This window comes from Taudactylus pleione, unplaced genomic scaffold, assembly GCF_031769625.1.
Source record: "Taudactylus pleione unplaced genomic scaffold, aTauple2 ptg000162l, whole genome shotgun sequence".
NCBI classification, from domain to species: Eukaryota; Metazoa; Chordata; class Amphibia; order Anura; family Myobatrachidae; genus Taudactylus; species Taudactylus pleione.
This window is the reverse complement of record NW_028284564.1, coordinates 10,225,557-10,240,613: the sequence shown is the minus strand read 5'-3', so window position 1 is coordinate 10,240,613 and position 15,057 is coordinate 10,225,557. Positions and strand designations below refer to the sequence as shown.

Below are 15,057 nucleotides of genomic sequence, written 5' to 3'. Positions count from 1 at the left end.
TTCTTTCTTTTTTTTTTTCTTTTGATTTTTCAACCATCATCCTGATAATAAATCTCATTTATGCCACCTGGGTCATCACTGCATCTTTGTTTAATCAATTCCACTTTATTTTATGAACACGAGGATCATTTGGATTCTGGATTTGAATGAGGCAAAGAGCAAGTTTTTACCTTCCAGTTTAGAAGTGGATACCTTGTGTCCTGAGCACCAAGGCTTACTAGCCAGCATCCTTATACGATGCCGGGGCCAGAGAGGAGGGGAGTGCTCCTGCTCGGCTGCATTCTTATAGTCTATGGGTACTCAACGGCACAACAGGTCTTCAACACAGAGTCCAGGCATGGAACGCAGGATGCAAAGGACGGATCCAATGGGGGAGTTGTCAGCAGGACCCGCAGGAGGGGATCACAGTATTCTCTGCATGGGTAAGTAATAAGCCTATAAGTGACATTTTCTTTCCATAAATTAATGCTGTCAGTTTGCATTCTTATTATCATTTGCGATAATGGAGATATTATTTGCTGCAATGCTAAAAGGTATTAAAAAAAAAAAATGTTTTTCCCACACTAAGGGGCATATGTATCAAAGCTTGATGTGAGATAAAATTGAGAAATATATATCACCAACCAATCAGCTCCAAACTATAATTTCTTAAACACAGCCTGCAATATGTTAGAAGCTGATTGGTTGGTGATATACTGTATATCTCACAATTTTATCTCACATCAAGCTTTGATACATATGCCCCTGAAACTCTATGGCATATCATGCTGCCGCCAGTGCTGCACTTTATTACACACACCTTACTTTTCTACGCTCCATGTGAAACCCTACACCAGTCATGTTTGGAGATGTAATAGCACATGTTGTAATGTATAACAAAGCTTTGCTATATGGCGTACTTTTAATTCACCGTTCTGTGGCATCAATAATCCCTGATCATCTGCAGATTTAGCAGTCCTGTAGCTAACTGACTGAAGAGGATATAGAAACACAGAATGGCAAACTGCAAAGTGAATTTTAAAAACTGCTGTTTTGAAATAAAGGTTTCTCCCCTCAATGGCTATTACAGCATAACACTGTATAAGCATTATAAGATTTTACTATACAGTGATAACAGTTTGTACAGTATACTCGTGTATCTCCAGTGGCTCTATATATGCAACCGTTAAACCCTCTTTGTATACATTATTGAGTTAGGGCTTCCATTTATTTTATTAACTAGCTGACATCATGAATATCAAGAATTGTTTAGAGATCTGAAGGCCAGACAGTCACGTACAATGTGTTAAGCCAAGTGCGGTCCACAGAAATACCCCTCACTCTTGGTATAATTTAACCCTATTGCAAGTACTTTATGGGAACATAATCTTGTGCTGGGTTTGGGCTTTCCACACTGATGGTTAATCTGGGCAGAACACTATTTAGCTATTCTGTATTAAATGAATAGACCTGCTGCCTAGAAATACATACTGTACACAGTGGGCCTGATGCAGAGTAGAATAAAATCAGCCGCAGATGCTCACACTTAAAAAAACCAAATATATTTGCCCGTATGCAGAGTTCTAGTCATCTTTGGTGCCTGAGCACCCCCTATCCATATGTTCAGTTTCATAGCCGTCATCATTATCAGGATGCACTACCAGACAGTATTTAGTGCATAAAATGAGCCAAGAAAACCATCAGATACGTCGACCAATCAGGGGACGTTTTTCAATCCCAGGATTTGGGATTGAAAAATGCTCAATCGCGGGATTCCCGGGATACCCGTGATTGAGCTGGTCAATGGGGCGGGTGGGCGCGGCTGAAGAAGCGGGCCAGCATAGGGGTGCGTAGTGTGACCTTTGACGTCACGACACGCTGCACACAGCCAGGGGCTGGGGCGGTCGGGCATGTCTGAGCGAATGCTGCAGATGTTCAGCGGTGCCCAGCATATAAAAAAAATTAAACTGCGAATGCACTCACTAATCCCGAAATCCCGGGATTGGAAGCTCTAACCCCGAGATTCAAATCCGGCCAATATTAGGCCGAAAACCAAGGATTGGCTTCCCTTATCGATATGCCCTCACTAAGCTTTAACTACGTGAGAAAGGACTATGTGAAATGCGTATCCACTACATACGATTGGATCCAGAGCACGCAAAATGCGAATTTACGCAAAATACACTCCACAAACAGGCATATGCTCTATTCTGCATCAATCCCACTATCTTTCTGACATCATAATCGCTTGTCAGCATTTGCTATAGAAATTGATGTATCCTAAGTGGACCTAAATTAGTGTTAAGTTTTACAAAAACGTAAGTTGATAAATCTGTTTGAAACTGTAAAGCAGTCATTACATTCATATCTGAACACTAGGGGGTTCCTGCATCCTCTAATTACTATTTTATAACCTTCAGTTATTTCCGAGTTCAGAGTACTGGAATTGAGCAAGGGTGTTTTATGAATGAACCTGACCAGGACTTTGCTTATTTTGGAAATCTTGCAGAATTTTTACTGGCATTGTAAACAGTGATCTAGGCAGCAGGAGCTAAATATGTATCAAATGCTTTTCTTGTTTGGTTCTTTTTTTATGACAACAAGTTCAGGTCACACTAATTTATACATAGACTTATTATTAGCTATTACCAGTTATTTATATAGTGCACATATATTCCACAGCGCTTTACAGAGAATATTTAGCCATTCACACCAGTCCTTGCCCCAGTGGAGCTTATCAGGTGCACATATACATACACACTTAGGTACATTTTTGTTTGGAGCCAATTAACTGGTCAGTCGATTTTTGGAGTGTGGGTGGATACCGGAGCACCCGGAGGAAGCCCACGCAAGCACAGGGAGAATATACAAACTCCGCACAGTTAGTGCCATAGTCAATAATGTTAACCTTTATACCATCCTAATATATTGTATTTACTACATCTTTTTTACAGGTGAAAACAAAGCTTTCCATGTACAGATGTGTACTTATACAGTATTGCTGCAGTCGCGCCAAACAGCCTTTCTTGTCGTGCCAGGTTCTATTCAACCCTGGTTACACCGACCATCTTTTTTGTCTGATAATGCGTCTTAGTCGCAAACGGATGTGACAAGCCCCTTCATGAGACTGTGCTGATTTATTTGATACTGTATGTGACTCTAGTATATCTGTGCGCGAATGAGTCTGAATCTGTATATGAAGTGCTATGATGCAGTGGCCACGCCTTTTTTTCATGCTAAGTTCCATTGTGCTTTGTATACAGACTCATATGCACACAGATATAAAAGTGCTGCATATCAAATTAATTTGTGCAGTCACTAGCTGAGTTGCAGTCTCATGACGCGATTTGTTGCATCCGTTTGCAACTTAGACCGCTGTTCCACCAAAGTCACGGGTCTGACCCGGGATATGGAACAGTGTTCAAAGCCGGGTCAGAACCCGGACTTATGCCGTTCCCACTGCGACGCCAACCCATGATATTCCCAGGTTGGCGCCAGTCACACTGCACATCACCAAGTATCAGAAACTCCAGCTCTTCCCTGAATGCCAGACAAGAGCGGACCAACGACCTGCAGAGTCAGGGGGTGTCCTTCTGGAAGGGTGTCTGATGTCACAGCTAACACCAAGTGAGAGATTACAGCCTCCCTGTATGAAGCGAGAATGGTGTGAAAACCAGTACGGTCCGGACCATATGGGGAGGCTGTAATCTCACCCTCCCTGGTGACAGCTGTCACAACACCTTCCCATTTCACCCAATCACCATGCTGTAAACTGGTCCCAGGATGGATGACCAGTGTTACCCGTTTACACTGAGCCTTACCTGGGTCTTACCCATGGAAAACCCTGCTCAAGACCCATGAAGAAATAGTCAACCCAGGATATTTTTCTGGAGCTTTTTCCACTGAGCCGCAACCTGGGTTGACATGGCAATAACCCGGGTTTTTGCGACAGTGGAAAAGGGGTATAAGATGGATTTTTGGGTGAAAAAGACACAAAAAAGACACTCTGCACTAGCTGAGTTGCATGGGACCTGGCGGCTCACTTGCACCAGGCATATTGCGACGTAAGTGTACGATGACACATCTGTAATGTTATTCGTTCTCTCCCAATATTGGTTGCTTATTTAATAAGTTCATTAATTAATTGATTTAAAAAAAAAATAATCAATCAGTGACCACCACATATAATAATGGGAATTGTGGTACTTTCTGATAATATACGAAAAGTATAGAATATTTATAATAAAAGTGTAATCAATTTATATTTACTCATATTTACTTTACTATTCCACAAGTAAACACATGGGCAAAATACTCTTCCCAAGTAAGTTTATATCTCAGATTTGATTAATGTGCACCCTTTGCTGTGAACAGTGGATCTGATATCTTGGAGGCTGCACCAGTATTCTGTAGAATGGCTCTATAAATTTGCTAGAATCTAGTGACATATTTATGGGAATTCACTGGGAACTAATGTCTTCTTCCTTCTGTGATATCATTGGTTGCCAGTGAATTGACAGGGCAGTGTTCTCATGAATACTGGGTCAGCCTGAGCCATCACTCCCTTCTCTGTGTGGGGAGGTTGTATATAATTATAACTGCCAGGCTTTCCTTAATAACATTATATGATTTATATATTTTATAGTCCCCAATGAAACAGCACCTCTGGTGGCCACATTGTTATAAGAATGACAAATATTTTTGTATATATATTGTATACTGTACATACGCGCACACACACATTTTTGTGTATTTTATATGTATATAACTAATACCTGTGTTTTTAATTATTATAATTATTATTATCATTATTTTCAAAAGGCCAAATGTGTGTGGATCTAGATTTCATTCATACTGTTGCCCTGGATGGAAAACACTCCCTGGAGGAAACCAGTGCATTGTCCGTAAGTGTTTGCTTTTGTTGTACTACTGCATTATACATTTGTATTGGTATAATGGCATCTGTTTTATTTCCCTTTAAGACATAAGGGTCTATTTCTAAAAGATAAAAACAGCTTTTTCAGCATTCTAAGATATTGTGCTTCTTTGTATCTAGTAAAGAGAAAAGTGCACATATTTCTCTGCTATTTCCTGCATCAGATTTCTTCCATAAGCAGCAATAGTAGCTAGGCGCATGCAGTATTTATAAAGGTGAAAGAAGCTTTGTTTCTCTTTGTTTAAAACATACAGTAGCGCCATCTCTGGATGATGTTACAGTATGTCTTCTCACATTGGATATAGCAAGGAAGAGACAGCTCTCTTCCTGCTTTCTCCCATAATGCAGCAGTTGCTCTTGGAACCCGTTCTATGTATGCGTGAGTAGGAGCATGTGCATTCAACTACAAGCATTTGCGAAAGACGACATAAAGAGCCCACAGCTGGCCAGTTTCTCCTATCCGGGACAGGTCTTCTTCACTTGATCTGTCCTGGAAGGTATTTTTATACAAATATGGTGATATGTAGTCTGCGAGACATGGCGAAAAAGGCTGATATTTATCAACGAGATGTCATATTTTTTGCTAAATAGACCTTATATAGCTTTAGCTTTCGATGTTTAATTTATTATTAGCTGTTGGTGTGATTTTTTTTGCATGTCAAAGTGGGCTTGCCATTCCACAATACAGCTACAAATGGGGACAATTTAAATGGATAAACTGTCATATAGTACAATTTACTTTATCTATGCATAACAGGGCTATGGAAATAGTTAACTAGTCTACAGTACATACTGGTAATTTGAAAGTCTTCCTACTCCTTGAAATCCCTATTATACGAATATCTATTTAAAAAATGTGTAGACACGTTTATTCACCTTTTCATATTTCAACTCCTAGATGTCTGTGCCCCCAGTTTGTATAAGGATACAGTAGAACGATCTGTTGAAAATCTTATCATCAGAATGATCACATGGTATTTCAGGAAATGAGTGTGGAGGCAGTGAGCTCTCCATTGAAATAATTATACTGATGACAATGCTGTACATGACAGAGGCAGTGTCATGATGTGAGGGAAGGAACAGAGGCAAGTAGGAAGCACTACACCAGGCATATTCAACATAAGTCATTACAACTGCTGTGGAACTACACATCCCTGCATCCTCTGACACAGTTTTGCTATTTATGACATGATAAAAATGTTGCAGGGCAAGCTGGGATGTGTAGTTCCACAGCAGCTGGATCCCTCACAGGGGGAGCATCCCAATAAGAAGCCCATAGGCTTCTATTGGGTAACGCCACCTGAAGATGGTGTTACCCACTTGGACGAAGCACCAGAATGATCACATTACCACATTTTGCACTTTATTATATCTCGCCCTGTGTGTGCCAGGCTAGCACCTGTAATCACTGCTTTTGCTATGACATAGGAGATGTTTATTTTTAACCTAGATCTGTAGTTGGCAACATAATATATGTGAAAGTCCTAACAAGTATCATTAGGTACCACCATGGGGGCATATGTTACCCTAGGAACACCAAGCCACTTTATGAGCTCTGAGCTGCACCATAAATTGTTTAGGCTGCCCAAGCTGTAGCTTACTTTATGGATGTCTAACCACAGCAGTGAGAAGACACCATTATCTAGCAACAACCTTCTATTAGCCTGAGGGACCAGTCTGATATTCTGTGAAAAGAAGCAAAGAGCAGATGTTCTTCTGGTTTCAGAGGTTGGGGAAAGGTGGACTTCATGCCACTATGAGAACAGTTTGATAAACATCTGTTTTCCTTCATTTACTTATGCTGGGCATACACTGCCAGATAAAATGCCTTTCAGACCAACAGACATTTTATCTGGCAGCCTGACACCCAGCAGATATCACAAGCATAAACTGTGAGATATCTCACAGTGTATTGGCCCCGATATCTGCTGCGGCTGGGCATACACTGCCCAATGTGGCTGACATTTAACTTACAAAATATCGCATCGGACGGGCATGCTGGACGGTCCAGCTTGCCCGACCAATCAATATTTTACCCTTGGTCGCCTGCACACAGTACAATTATCGGGGCGATCTGCTGATATCGGGCGGATTGCCCCGATAACTGTATAGTGTATGCCCAGCATTAGATGAAATTATTTTATATCATGTATTAAATCTAACTATTGCACGATAACCATTAATAAAGCACTAAAAACAGGAAATCCTCATACCACCTCAAAGACATGGTCTCATTTAAAGTTGGATACACACCAATTTGCGTAAAATACGCATTTCCATTCTGCTACTGTAAAGTGGGGTACACCACTATGCGATCCATTGCATGATATATCATTCCGATGCAGATCCGAATTATATATCATATGGATCGTGCAGTCTGCCTGATTCAGAGCCGAATGCTCTGACCAGAGCGCTCGCTCTGAATCAGGGCCCTCCTCCAGGACGCTCGCATAGCTGTGGGTGACCACCCACATCTTATGCGAGCATCCATGATAATGGTCGCGATGGTCAAGACCATCGCGACCATTGGGCTTGCGACGGAGACCCTGTAGTAGGGTCTCGCTGCCGCAAGCCCTGGAGTGATTTTGGCTCTATCAGAGCCAAAATCACTCCCACAGACATCACTAGTGATGTCAGTGGGGCCGGCTTCAGACGGTAGGCGTTCCCAAGGGAACGCCTCCATCTGGCAGCCACGCCCCCGGCACGCCCACCAAAGGGGGCGTGCTGTCAATCAACATCGACAGCACGCCCCCTTTGGTGTGAGATCCGGAGCGACGGAGAGCCCGTCGCTATCCGGGTCTCGCGCATGCGCACGACGGAGGTCCCTCCGTCGTGCACATGCGCAGTGGGGCAACATCGACCCACTTGCGAGCGTCCTGCGCTCGCGAGCGGGTCTGAATGACCCCCAGTGTGTACACCCATTTGCGGATGCAGATGGGATGATGCAATGAACCACCCATGCAGCATGTAACAATGCAACAATATTTCAGGGTTTTTTATATTATAGATTTACATTGTTTTACACCAAGAGAGGTAGAGACACCAGGAGAGGGGTGGGCAAGTGTTAGCATTGTAAAGAGAGGATGAATTCATGTTATTTTCTACAAAAGCAGCAATTGCAGAAATTAAGTTTTCAGGCCATTCATCAAAAAGGTAAAGCAGGAATTATCACAGATACAGTATCTTCTACTTGCATTCTTCTCTCCCAGTATGACCCGCTTTCCACATACACTAGTATGGGTAGAGTATTCATTAAGCTCCGAAAATACAATACTTGCAGAGCTTGACTGCAGGAGCATTGCCAGATTCAGATTGCGAGTGCTTCCGCATCCCGTTCCTTCCCTAAGGAAGGAGATCAGTTGGCCCCTGTCTGGCTCCTTCCGCCGGACGCCGGGGTTCTTGTGCACATGTGTGAACTGTAGGTCACGTATGCGCGCTAATTACACTGCTCCGAAAGGAGCAGTAAAAAGTTGAGGGGAGACAGCTGATATTCGGATCAACCATCTCGGCGCCGGAGCAATGATGAATTGCTCTGGCACTCGCGGTGAGTAGGAATGTGACCCGAATGTGACCCGATAATTAACATGATGAATAGAGCCCATAGACATGAACATATTCACATATACACTTTTTAGAGGCTTATCTCTTACACAGAGCTGATGTAAGACTGCATGAGGCTCTAGGCAAGGTACCAGTTTTGGGGTCAGTATGAATGACCGCCGGATCTATGCCCGGCGGTTCAATTTCTGACAGCAGTAGACCGGCAGGCATCAAGATCCCGATTGGTAAGTACACTACCTATACCTAATTCCCCCCCCCTAACACTAACCCTCCCTTAGGGGTGCCTAACACTAACCTTCCCAGGTCTAGTGCCTTAGCCTAACCCCCCCTTCCCTGCAGCCTAAACCTAAGTCTCCCAGGGTGGTGGCTATCCCTAACCTCCCGTCTGGGGTGCCTAACCCTAACCCCCCCCTTGCCCTAGCCTAACCCTAACCCTCCCGGGGGGTGCCTGACCCTGAGTCCCCACGGGAGCCCTGAAACAGGATTTTGACGCCTATCATTAGTCCCCTGTCGGGATTAAACATTAAGCATTTGGACCGATGGCTTCCTGACTGCATCCCCCAGTTTCAGCTCCTCGCCCTCTCCAATCCATGTACACTTACTCTGAACATAACCTCAACGTTTTTTTATTATCATGCTGTTGACCAAAACCTGGAGAGCCCTGCCATTTTGCTACCCTCCATCTGTTTAATGGAAGCAAGTGAAGACAGGGGCTTGTGTGAAATATAGTAAGTAGACAGGACCATAGCAGTAAACCAGCCTTTCTGGGATTGAGCCAGGTTTCCAGCACTCTGACCACTTATAATTATATATAATTTGTGTGTGTTGAGTGTGTGATTTTTTTACACGATTTGTCCATTTTCGACCATTCAACCAATTGTGTAAAAAGTGCCGTATTCGAGTACAATTATGATGCCGATGCGCATCCCCGGCGTCATGTATCGTCATCGCAGATCAACTGAACCTGCAGTAAGATTGTGACAAACATCGTACGGTGTTTGTGCACATCATGCATGATAGAGATGCATGTAGCACGGACCAGGGAGATCCGTGCTACATGCATCTGTGTCATTGACATAGAAGCATGGACGGGTCAGTGAGAACCGTCTGTGCTGCTGTGTATTTCAATGACACAGATGCACACATGGCCCAGGAGATCTGTGCTAGATGCATCTGTGTCATTGACACAGATGGGATCCCCAGGCATCCCCGGCCTGGGCTGACTAGCAGTCAGGGTTAATGCTTCGGCTGGGGGGCCCGGTGAAAGGGCTCCCCTGGCTGTGGCAGTAGCCCCCCTCTAGAAAAAGTCAGGTGCTGGTTCTGGATAATACAGGGGGACCCTACTCAATTTTCCCCCTGTATTTCCAGAACCAGGACCGGATCAGAGCCCAGTGCTGGTTGCTCAAAGTACGAGGGACCACTACGTTGGCTGTCCCCTGTATTTTGGCAACCAGGGCTGGTTCTGACTAGCCCAGTGCTGGTTGTGCTTAAGTACAGGGGACCCCTACGTCGTTTGTCCCCTGTATTTAAGCACAACCAGCACTGGGTCACTAAAAGCCCGGGGCTGGTTGCTCTTTTTTGGGGGGGAGGGGCACGCCATTTTTTTTACACAGGTTTTTTTTTTTTTACCGCAGCAGCACAGACGGGTCTCTCTCCCATCAGTGCTCTGTGTCAAAGACACAGATGCATGTAGCACGGATCTCCTGGTCCATGCATGCATCTGTGTCACAGAAATATACAGCAGCACAGACGGGTCTCTCTCCCATCCATGCTCTGTGTCAATGACACAGATGCATGTAGAATGGATCTCCCTGGTCCGTGCTACATTCATCTGTGTCATATCGAACTCTTAGATTGTGCACGATAGATTGGGTGAACATCGTGCAGCTTTTCAGCTCAGCTGCTGGAGAGAGTGCAAGGGCGATTGCATACAAGATCGCATGGTATGCAAATCGCACCGTGTATGGGCACCTTAATACTGTAGTATCATGCTTGCCCCAACACCTGCACTAATAAACCACACATTCTCCAAAACAAAGATGGCACTCTGGTTCTTTACATAAAATATGAAAGTTCATTAATTGACCTGAAAGGTTTCTATACATGTATCATTTATTGCCTTAAAGATCATGAGTCCTGTCTTTTATCAAATATGATAGATATATATATCTGTAGGATATAAAATATTTAGTCAGTTTTTGCTCCATACTGTAGGTGTAGCTTTCTTGGTTGATTTTTACATACAGTGGTGTCACCGGGTTTGGTGGCACCGTGCGCACACTTTATCCCCCCCTTGCGGCAAAGCCATTTGTGCCCAAAAAAGGGGACGTTGTCAACAATAAGGGGCGTGGCCTTGTGGAATCCGCGGACATGCTGGCTGCCCCCAGAGACTAGTACTTGCTGCCCTGCCAGCTCCTCCTCTGTGACAGGAGGTGAGTGCTGCAGGAGAATGTCACACTGCAGCACCCATCTCTTGTCACTGAGGAGGAGCCGGCATTTTGGTGTCACCCCCTCCGAGGGTGTATTCCATTGGGGCCCGCACGCCCTGCACCCCCATAGTGAAGCCATTGTTTACATATACGCTGTCAGTTATTGGTGCAGAAAATGCCTCTAGTGGGTGGGACTACTAATAGCTTCTGGAATGGGAGAGGTGCCAGGTGGGGGTCAGTTCAATTAGGTGCAAGTTTGTTTCATGAAACTCACAGACATTGCACGAATGCGCGCACCCGAGAAATGCGAGATTCAATTAGTAATGCCAATTTGCGGCTAGGACTTGCGACTTTTCTATAAAATGCGACCTGGGAGAATAGCATCAAAAAGTGGGGAAACCATATTATATCTGCATTCAAAATGCTACGTTACACTGTCAGCGGCTGTGTCACTGTAACATAGCATTTTGCATGCAGATACCATGCAGTCGCACACAGAATATAGGCATGTCACATATTTTAATCAGCATAAGCTGCGAGTCCTATTCATATCATTTTGCGAATACGATGTATTTTAAGGGAAAAAGTTGAGCAAAAAGACGCTCGGCATGGTGCTACTAGAAGGGTTGCTTAGTGCGAAAGGAGGCAAGATATATGTTGACAATCTGAATCTCTTTTAGCTCGCATCTGCACAACACCTCTACATAATTTAACCCAATATTGAGCTCTTTAGAGAAATTCTCCTGAAAACATACGTCTTTATTGGCCAAATAATGCTATTTAAATCCCTCCAATTGCATGATTATTCATTAGGAGGGGTGTACCAGAGGTTCTGCACTATGTGCCTGATTCATTACGGATTGCTATTGCTAAAGCAATTGTTGTGTACTGCGCTTGTGTATGCATCGCAGTGCACGTGCGTGAAGGCACCACTGCGATCGCACTGCGATCACGGAGACCATGCAGAGCCATCACAGAGTGATTGACAGGCAGTGAACGTTTAGGGGTGGTGACAGGGAGGTGGCCCGAGAAATGCAGGCATGCCTGACCGTTTGAACGCCGTTTGAACGGTGTGCATAAATTAGCCATTACGATTGCATACGCAGCTTGTGAACTCACTACGTGCAACAAGGTTAGCAATTTCTAAGCAGGGTCAGGGCTGCTGTAATTCTGCACGAAGGGCCGATTGTACTCAGTGTTACCGATGTTTATGGAGGTTTGCAAGTTATTATGGATGTGAGATAACGGTAGCAGTGGGGGTCTCTATGCTGGCAGTCGCGATAGCAATCATTAGCTTATAGACCTACGTGCGATTACAGAGCTGCGATCACAATAGCGACCCTTAATGAATCAGGCCCTATGTCCCTTAAAATAAAGATTTTCCCTACCTTGTCACCTGCTGAGGGAGTATCTCTATAGCAAACACAAGTTTCCTCTGAAAAACCAATGCAAGTTTGCAATTGAATTGCAAATTAAATTTGTGGTGCGAGTTTGCCATGAGAACAGATTGCAGAACCCAACTTGTACCTAATTGATTTGACCCCTTGGGGGTATATTTACTAAAGTGCATGTTTTATAAGTGGAGATTTTGCCCATAGCAACCAATCAGATTCTACTTAACATTTATCTCGCACCTTCTAGATTATAATAGCTAGAATCTGATAGGTGGATATGGGCAACATTTTCATTTCTAAAAACCCACACTTTAGTAAATATACCCCTTGGTTTCAAAGAAGCTAAGAACAGCTTTACTGTAATGATAAAAAAAAAAAGTTTAAAGACCTTAAGAAAAGATTACAGTAATTACACAATGATTAAATTGGCTGCTTGGTCACCCAGTCCGTGCATAATTCCTGATTTTAGACACTACACAGATTTAATCAATCCCATGAGGCATGGGGTACTGGAGGAGCATGTGATGATCTCCACCAATCAGGACTCAGCTCCTCTTACCAACTGATGCAGCTCAGCCTCATAGGATTTCCTTATACACTCTATACCAGGAGCATTTAAACTTTCTGCAAGGAGTGCCATGAAAAGGAAATTACTTTGAAAGAAGAGCCACAAAATGCTTTCTCTCAGTTTACTCCCAGCATTTAGGTAAGGATTCTTTGCTGAAAAAAAATAATTCTAAGAAACACTAAAACTAATAAACATATCTTGAAATAATTCTATTTTGAATGATTTTATGATGTGTAATATGCCACACATCTGTGCCACACATGCCTAGTCTTCTGAAAAAAACTTGGATGAATTGCGTCATCATAACCACGCCCCCCTACTGTACAATGCCGGTGATTTCTGCATTGTATAGTGTGAGCGCTGGGGCACATCCCCCTCACTGCCTCCTATGCCATACACTTATGCCCAAACTGGTAATATGCCCCCAACTGGTAATATGCTACTCACTAATGCCGCAACTGGTATATAGCACACAGTAATACCCCCACTTCATAAGACACACAATAATGCCCCAAAATAGCAAAATGCGTTAATGCCCCCAAATGTGCCTTACAATAATTCACCCAATATTACTAGATTTGATATCTAGTAATGTAAGAAAAGACAACAACCATTTTCCATGCTAATATACTGTAAATTGTACTGATAAATGTATGCGCAGTTAACTTCTGTCAACATGCCTGTAGTAGGAAATGTACAGTTCTGTTTACAGGGAACACATGGAGACACAAAATGCCATTTATTAACTGGACATAAAATGTAGATGTATAGTGCATATGTACATATGCCATTAATACTACCTCCATTCTGCTTATTAGTGTGGATGTTCACATTTTTCAGATATAGGACCATGAAATGGATGTTAAAAAGTTAAAATATGGATTCACAGTTCAGGATACTATCATTCTCAGTTCATCTCCTTCATTGATTACAAATGTTATGCAACTGTGTGGCACACAAATAGGTTGGAAAGTAATGGCCACCATTAAGTTTCTGCCACCTCTGAGGAAGTGAAAAAATTAAGCTAAGTTGTGGTATAAAATGGCTCTGTGGGCATCCAGTAAATCTGTATTTCCCTATAATTATGCATCACTACCTGTAGGTCTTTACAGCATACATGCCTACCCTCCCGGTTTTCGCGGGAGGCTCCCGATTTTTCGGGTAACCCCCCGCACCCCCGGAAGGGTAGGCATTTCTCCCGCATTCTGCCCACTTCCTAGTGAAGTGGGCAGAATTAGGAGAATACCCTCGGCAATCGCGGGTCTCCGTGAAGGGGGCGGGGCTTAAGCTGTGATTCTGCATGAATCACAGCATTTGTCCTCGCCCCCTATGTAAATTGTGCCCAATCGCGGCAATTTTACCGTGAGGGGGCAGGGCTTAATGACGCGAATCGTCAAGCCCCACCCCCGTCGGCCCCCTGCTGCATCTCTTACCCGGGCTTCTCCCGGGAAGAGAATGTTAAAGGTAGGCAACCCTGCTTTACAGTATATTGTGCCATAACTTAATGGGGCCCATTCTTCATCCCTTAATATAAGTGAAAATAAAAATTTTCACTAAGTTTGACAATGAAAATCTACTTCACCTTCAGATGGCATTGGTTCCCGGAGCCCTGCTACTTCCAATGGGAAGGAGTGCCAGGTTACGAAGAGGGATCTGGTCTGATCCTTCGCTTGTGCTGGTGCTTTCCATGTGCATGCATGCACTCAGTTCAGACCAGGCTTAGTTCCAGTGTATCGCGTGAACAGATACTATTTGCAGCAGCTGTCCTCGCACTGGAGCAATCTTGAAGCACTATGAGCCCAAAATGTTTCCAGGTCTAAATAACTCCCATGGAGGTTTGGCAGTCATTACTGGGAACTAAAACTGCAATTCTAGCTAAAATTCACTTCAGATCTTCTATTGTCTTGGTTAAAAGTCTACTGAGCCACACCATCAACTTACAATAAAATATACATATTGTATATCATATCATAACAGATTTGTGTGAAAATCAAATATTGTATTAAATCCAATTTCAGCAGGTCTGTCCATCTGTGTATACTTTTTGTGCCTTAGACTTTATTTTGGAAACGTTACCATTAGATAAGTGGTAAGTAACACTGTATTTACATCAATCAGACATTATTTAAGAAAAACAATATTTAAAAAATATAGAACAACAATTATAATTGGCAAGGATATAATCACTTT

General features: G+C 43.4%; 1 protein-coding gene across 1 annotated transcript in view; it reads left to right on the top strand.

Annotated features, from left to right (window-relative positions):
• Window positions 1-228: 228 nt before the first annotated feature.
• Window positions 229-15,057, top strand: part of FBN2 (fibrillin 2) — a 294,460-nt gene continuing 279,631 nt past the window's right edge. The window contains exons 1-2 of the mRNA XM_088475116.1: window positions 229-422; window positions 4,801-4,883. Of these exons, the coding sequence (XP_088331242.1) occupies window positions 238-422; window positions 4,801-4,883 (268 nt within the window). The 5' untranslated portion in view covers window positions 229-237. The remainder of the gene's footprint in view (window positions 423-4,800; window positions 4,884-15,057) is intronic.